Source organism: Rhinatrema bivittatum, chromosome 2 (assembly GCF_901001135.1).
Source record: "Rhinatrema bivittatum chromosome 2, aRhiBiv1.1, whole genome shotgun sequence".
In the NCBI taxonomy this organism is placed as follows: domain Eukaryota; kingdom Metazoa; phylum Chordata; class Amphibia; order Gymnophiona; family Rhinatrematidae; genus Rhinatrema; species Rhinatrema bivittatum.
The window spans coordinates 633,239,251-633,246,129 of NC_042616.1; the positions used below are offsets into that span (position 1 = coordinate 633,239,251).

The 6,879-nt window shown below is 35.5% G+C and overlaps 1 protein-coding gene across 1 annotated transcript; it reads left to right on the forward strand.

Annotated features, from left to right (window-relative positions):
- The first annotated feature begins 2,192 nt into the window (after positions 1–2,192).
- Positions 2,193–6,480, forward strand: NPBWR1 (neuropeptides B and W receptor 1). The gene is made up of 2 exons (XM_029592696.1): positions 2,193–2,408; positions 3,777–6,480. The coding sequence occupies exons 1-2, from the start codon at positions 2,395–2,397 to the stop codon at positions 4,777–4,779; spliced, it is 1,017 nt and encodes a 338-aa protein (XP_029448556.1). The 5' UTR covers positions 2,193–2,394; the 3' UTR covers positions 4,780–6,480.
- The last annotated feature ends 399 nt before the right edge of the window (positions 6,481–6,879 follow it).

The following is a 6,879-nucleotide window of genomic DNA, read 5'->3' on the forward strand; positions in this document are numbered from 1 at the left end:
GCATGCCCCCTTCTTTGATGTGTGTTATTATCCTCAAATAACATGATACTGGCTCTGCTTAAATGCATCTAAGCAAATGTAACCCATGGAGAGGTGCATTTGAAAACTCTCATTACTGGTAATTCAAGAACTAGAAACTAAAACAGATAAGCGATTTGATGTTTTAAAATTTTAAATGAAGGTTGTTTCTCAAGCACTGAATATATTGTTGGAAAAAAATTATAGTTAGTCTTTCTTACTTTCTCTGTACATTTAAATAAAGTTCCATTAGTTTGTTGTGAGATCAGTAGAACAGCCAATTCATGCAATATTAAATACCAAACATTTTCTATTTACTATGCTACAATAATGCAGCATTGTGTGTTGAAGGATGATTTTAGCATTCAATGTTCATTTTCATTTGTTATTGGGAATGTACAGTACATTTCTGCATTACCAATGAAATGGCAAAAAAAAAAAAAAAAAATAAGGTGAAACGCACACCAAAAATTAACAAGCAAATATTTGCAAATTATCTCACTGATTTGCAGAGGGATAAAGGCAGATTGTAACTAACAACATGACCTGCATTAAACCACAAAGTTAACTTCACCTTAAAAGGTGTAGTTAACTTGCACTGAGAAAACTAGCAGGCAAATGTGCCTGCCAATGCTCTCATATTCCCTCAATGATGCCTTAAAGGGGCAAGAAAGCCCAAGATAGAAATCAGACCCCCCACTATTCCAAATTTTCCTCCCAATAGAGAACATAATCCATGAAACACCCCTCCCCCCCAGGATACCACCTTCAGAATACTTGCAGGGTTCAGGGTGGGATCCAGGTTTAGCTGCTTAGGCTGAGTCAGCCATGGGCTTCTTTTGTATGGGCTGAAGGGTAACCAGAAATCAGGAGTTGTACTTGAGTGGACAGAGGCCTGGACCTGGAACTTACAAGTAACAGGAGCAGATGCAAAAATTCATAGTCATAGCTTGCAGTGAAGTTGGTCCCATGACTGGAGTAGAAGCTGGAAGTGAACCAGAGCTTCAGGCCTGGAATTAGAATTACCAAGGATATTGCAAAGCTGGAGCAGGATCTGGACATGAACCAGAACTGTAGGCCTGAAAATGGAATCAGCAAGCAGGTAGCAAGTGGGTTCATTGGACTTCAATTTGCTGTGATCAGCTTCCTGTTTCACAGCAGCCCTCTTTGACTGAACTCAAGGCAATCTCTTATATCTTGGAATGTGACCTTGAGGGCTATCTAACACAGTCTTTTTCTAATACAGTCTTTCTTTTTTTTTTTTTGTGGTTAGGATTCCCATTCTTAACTTCAGGCTGACCCCAGTTCAAACCCACATTGGGTTCTTGCTATGAAATCTCCCCAACATCTCCTGGCTCAAACCCTTCCCTGCCCAAAATGCTGGAACTCCCAAGCCCCCTCCTCCCAATCTCCATTATTAACAGGCGCCCTCAGGTACTACTGGGTCAGGAATGATCCCCAGTTGCTCCTGCTTCACAGGTGCCAACATTCAAAATGGTGCCCAGCTAACACAAGATCCTTCTTTGACCCTCATGTGTGGGGCAAAAGGGAGCCTGAGGTCAACTGGCACCATCTTAGATGATGCTATTGGTGAAGCAGGAGCAACTAAGGATCATTCATTCCTCATTTCCACCTGGGAGCTCAAAATTACCTGGATGTGGTACTTAATTGCTTTCTAATTTTAGGAAATGCAAAGTATCAAACTCAGATTGAACTAAATTGAAACTGAAATTGCCCTTTTTGGCATGTCATCTCCTTTTTTACATTGTTTATTTTTAATAAGCACACATTTGAAATATTTTAATGTAGTCTTATTTCTGGCACATATTTTTATACAAATGTATATCTTCTTCTCATAGATTATTTAATCCAAAAAGTTAAAGATAGGATTTTCAAGCAATCAAGAAAACAATCCAGAGCATTACTTTGCTTCAACGGTTCAGATATTTGCATGCTTCTCTTTTGGGGAACCTGGAGTAATCTGGAGGTATTTCATAAGGTTTAGTGTGTTCTGAAGTGTTTGTAAAGGACAGGGTATTGTTGAGGATAGTGAGGGAGCAATCTTGAAAGTAGCAAGTCATCAAACCATGGGGTAGGCAGTAAGGAGTTAACAGGAAAATTGTACTTTAGTATTTCCCACCAGACTGGGAGAAGGACGTTATGGTTGCCTGCACTCAGCAAGCAGGAAGGAGAGAGCAAAACACATGTTCATCCTTTCTCTGTCAAGCAGAGAAACAAGTAGGGAGCTGACCAACATTTCAGCACTATTGCTCAGAGCTCCGTCTCTCGTCGCTGCCTGGGAATCTCTCCAGTTCTCATCCTAATGCAGTCGTCAGGTACTACTGTCTGCAAAAGAATATTCTCAGAGAAGCTAAGATGTCAATATCAAGGTAAGGGAGAAACAGGGGCGCTAGAAGGTTACCAAGGAGCAAAAGGTTACATTATTATGCAGAGAGATAATAGGAAGGAATGGATGTGATAATATAGTTAATTGTTTTTTTCTGAAAAAAAAAATGTTTGCTAAGGACTGTGCTGTGATGCAAACTGATGCATTTCTCATAAGAACTTCTTGCCATTTGCAAAGTATATTTGTGTTGATCTTTTCCCATAATATGAAATTTAAATACAAATAATCAGGAGCAATAATTGCAAGAAAATAAACTAGTTTACAAAATAAGTATTTTAAAGGTAGTCTGATCTTTCTATCTTTCTATCTTAAAACAGTGGAAGCAAATTAGGTGCTAAAATATCTTAGATAGTAAAACGGTCATGTGCCTAAAAGTCTGGTTCATAATGAGATTCCTACATCTGAAATGAAGAAATACTGATTAATGGAAGAAGAAAAAAGCAAGTGTTGTACCTGTTAGTAAAATGAAAAGGGAAAGGGAAAATATTTATAGGGAAACAAGGAAGACTGACACAAAAACTTGAATTATTTCTCCAAGGACACTTTGGGCAAAGAATATATTTGCCATTGTGGAAAATGTATGTTTCTGCATGGGATATAGTTGGGTTTTTTTTCAGATTCTCAGACTAACATTTGCAAATCAATTGCTGGATATGTAACTTACTTGAAGCTCTTTATTGCAAGAGTGCATTTTTATGGCAATGTTTCCTGGCAGTTGAAAGTGAGAGGCACCTACATTTAAAACAGACTACAAATATGAATGGGGAATGAGAAATTATACTGCAAATATTAGTCAAAGATTAAGTATGGTCTAACTTGTTTTTAAAATGAGTTTAATTATTTGTGTTTTATAATTTTCTATGATAGGCATCTAGTTTAGTATGTAGGACAGACATATTTTGACATATTGCATTTTCTTGTACTGTTTGGGAATTTTTGTATAGAAAGCTATTTATCTTAAACAAATATCAACCAAAGAATGAAAATATTATAATGTTTAAATGCTGTACATCAAACCATGTAAACTATCCCATGTCTGTATTTTCTTTTTGATTTTAAAATTGTTAAACAAAAAATTGGGAACACACAGGTAAGTAAATATGAAGCTTCTCTAGCATGGCTGTATGCTAAAAACTGATTTATACAAAATATGTTATGTCTGCTTACCATAATATTTAAACTACTATAAATCTATGATAACTACAAAAAGATGCATCTAATAAAAAGACTGCTGTGTAAAAATCAGAATTCCTTAGAAAACAAAAGATCACTCAGGAAGAGCAATACAGCAGTCAAATAATATCTGAAAGTAAAAAAGTTAACATGGATTTCTTTTCTTATTTCTTTTTAGGATGAATAACAACACTTTGAATTCTGAAACTGCCAATTCATCATGTGTACATATTGATATGAACTGCAATACCAAAGGTTTTGAGGGGATCAATGGATCAAATCCACAAATAATTCCAAACTTTTACTTAGCAGTACCTGTCATCTACTCAGTGATCTGTGTTGTGGGGCTGACTGGAAATACAGCTGTCATCTATGTCATCCTCAAAGCTCCCAACATGAAGACTGTCACCAACATGTTCATCCTCAATCTGGCAATTGCTGATGAACTTTTTACTTTGGTGCTACCCATCAACATTGCTGATTACCTACTCTTGCAGTGGCCCTTTGGAGAGTTCATGTGTAAACTTATCATCTCTATTGACCAATACAATACCTTCTCTAGCATCTACTTTTTAACTGTGATGAGTATTGATAGATATCTCGTTGTGGTAGCAACAGTGAAATCCACAAAAATGCTTTACCGTACATATAGAGCAGCTAAAATTTTGAGTCTATGTGTGTGGATTTTTGTCACTGTGATCATATTGCCTTTCACAGTTTTTGCCAAGATCCATGAAGAGAATGGCAGACTTCAGTGTGTCTTTGTTTTTCCCCAACCAGAAAGTATGTGGTGGCAAATAAGTAGAATATATACTCTGATTATGGGCTTCACCATCCCTGTCTCCACTATTTGCATTTTGTATTCCATGATGCTTTATAAACTGAGACACATGCGCCTAAACACCAATGCCAAAGCCTTGGACAAGGCAAAGAAGAAAGTGACATTCATGGTCCTGATTATCCTAGCAGTATGCCTATTCTGCTGGACCCCCTATCATCTCAGCACAGTGGTAGCTCTAACCACAGATATCCCTCAAACACCTCTAATCATTGGCATCTCCTTTTTCATTACCAGCCTGAGCTATGCGAACAGTTGTCTCAATCCATTCCTATACGCATTTTTAGATGATAATTTTAGAAAAAGCTTTCGAAAACTGGCAAAGTGTGGGGCTTCTCAATGACTATGGAATAACAAAACATGTTTCATACATATATATATATATATGTTATGATTGTGAAAGTGCACTCATAGGTGATATGTGGTTGAATTTTGAATAGACTTGGAATAGCTGCACTAATGCTTTAAATGAAAAACTGCATAATATACTAATGTAATAACACAGGAAAACAAATGATTAAAACATAATGGGACTAAGAGGCTTGCTTAATAAACACTGCAAATTTCATAAGTTTCTCTTGCACTACTGCCATTCAATATCAATTAGTATTCAAAAACATTTCATGGGATTGTAAAAAAGCAAAATAAAAATCATTCATTCTAAAATGTATGTGTTTTTAAAGTTAGATTAATTTCTTGGTTGTTGTTTAATTATGATTTGCAAATCCCTGCAAAAAGATATATTTACTTATTTTCAGTTGGATTATTTTTAAATGAAAAGAAGCATGAGGTATATAACTGCAGCATGGCCTTCCCAATATAGACTTCAGTAATGCCTATTGTGTTATTTGATTTCATTTTAATTAATGATTAGGTTTAATGTTGAAATTCTGCTTTAAATTATGAAAGGATTAGTGATGCATGCAATTTGCATTTACTGTATCTATTCATTGAAGCATTTCTTAAAAGGTATCTAATGGAAGAACATTTCTCCTGAAGAGTAATCAAAAATCTAAGATTAAACAGAAACTAAAGCAATGCTGGTTCACTTTTTCTTATCAGTCCGTACCTTTGCTAGAACCTTCATTAAATAAAAATCTTATCATTGAAATGGAAGAGGCAAAAGATTAGAGGGTGAACATTTAGTCATAGATATACATTTTGCTTACAATATTATTAGTACCAAATGTACCTCACGCAAAGCAATAGGATTCTAGATCGAATCAGAAAATTGTTTTTTATTTTTTTGCAGCAAGAAAGATGTATTAAGCTTTACTTTCCTTAGAAGTTAGCAGCATTTGTTTTGGTGGATTCCGATTACTGCATGTATCATAAGTACATTCAACCTTGGAGAAATGTTCATGTGGGCCAGAACCAGAAAAACATTATCACAACACAGAGGAAGAACATTTAAATCTAGGGAGCCAGAATATCTTTGAACATAGAATCATGTATGAATGTTTGGTGCCCCCTGCTGTCTGAAATCTCACTCTCAGGCTAGCTTTCTATTTTGAGTGTAAATCCAATTGCTATGGAAACAGATAATGGGACCAAGTACAATTTTTCTCTTGTAATTACTATGGCTTTGATTACAAAACACTATTTTTTGTTTAATTCATTCAATGTCAGATTATTTGACTTTCAAAACACCTAAGGTGCAGAGCCTATGTGACAGAGTACCTAAGACCTAATCAAATAAATAAAGAAAAATTATTTTCTTTACCTATAGGATATACTGCAAGATCTTTCTCAAGACATACTGAAAAAGTTCTAAATGTGACATTCTATGAATAGAACGTATATATCTGCACCAATGTAACAGTTTCCTCCCTATGGACTTATTTCACCCTAATTATTCTAAAATAGGATGTGGTTATATTGTATTCCTGATGTTGGCGATGTCAGGAGAGTAATTTCATTTCCATAATAAAGCTGACAATGTATTATTCAATTTAGAGTGAAAAATTCCACTTAAGAGGATTTGTATGGGTTTCTTGAGATGAAGAGTTTCTCTGAAATGCATTTTTTTAAACATAGGATTTCTTTTTTTTTTTTTTTTTTTTAATGAACAGCATTGTGCTAGAAATGTGTCCAAGTCCTAAATCAGAATTTTTTCCATTATCATAGAATAGGGAAAAGTCATTTTTGAATGATGCCTTAAATATTAAATCATACAATTAATTGGTAACATTTTCTAGTGTGTTTTATTACTAATCTGGTATGCTGTGGGACAAGTCATCAAGTCACCACCACCTCATGCATCCAGTCTGCATATTGGAAAGCCCTCCCTCTTTCCATCAGTGACTCATTTATTAATTTCTCTTGCTCTATTTTTTCCCTAACTTCTTCTATCATTCCATTCTTTCTCCTCCTCTTTCCGTCTTCCCTCACCAAATCCCTCTTTGCCTCAATGACTCCCTCCTTCTCCGATTCCTGGTTCTCC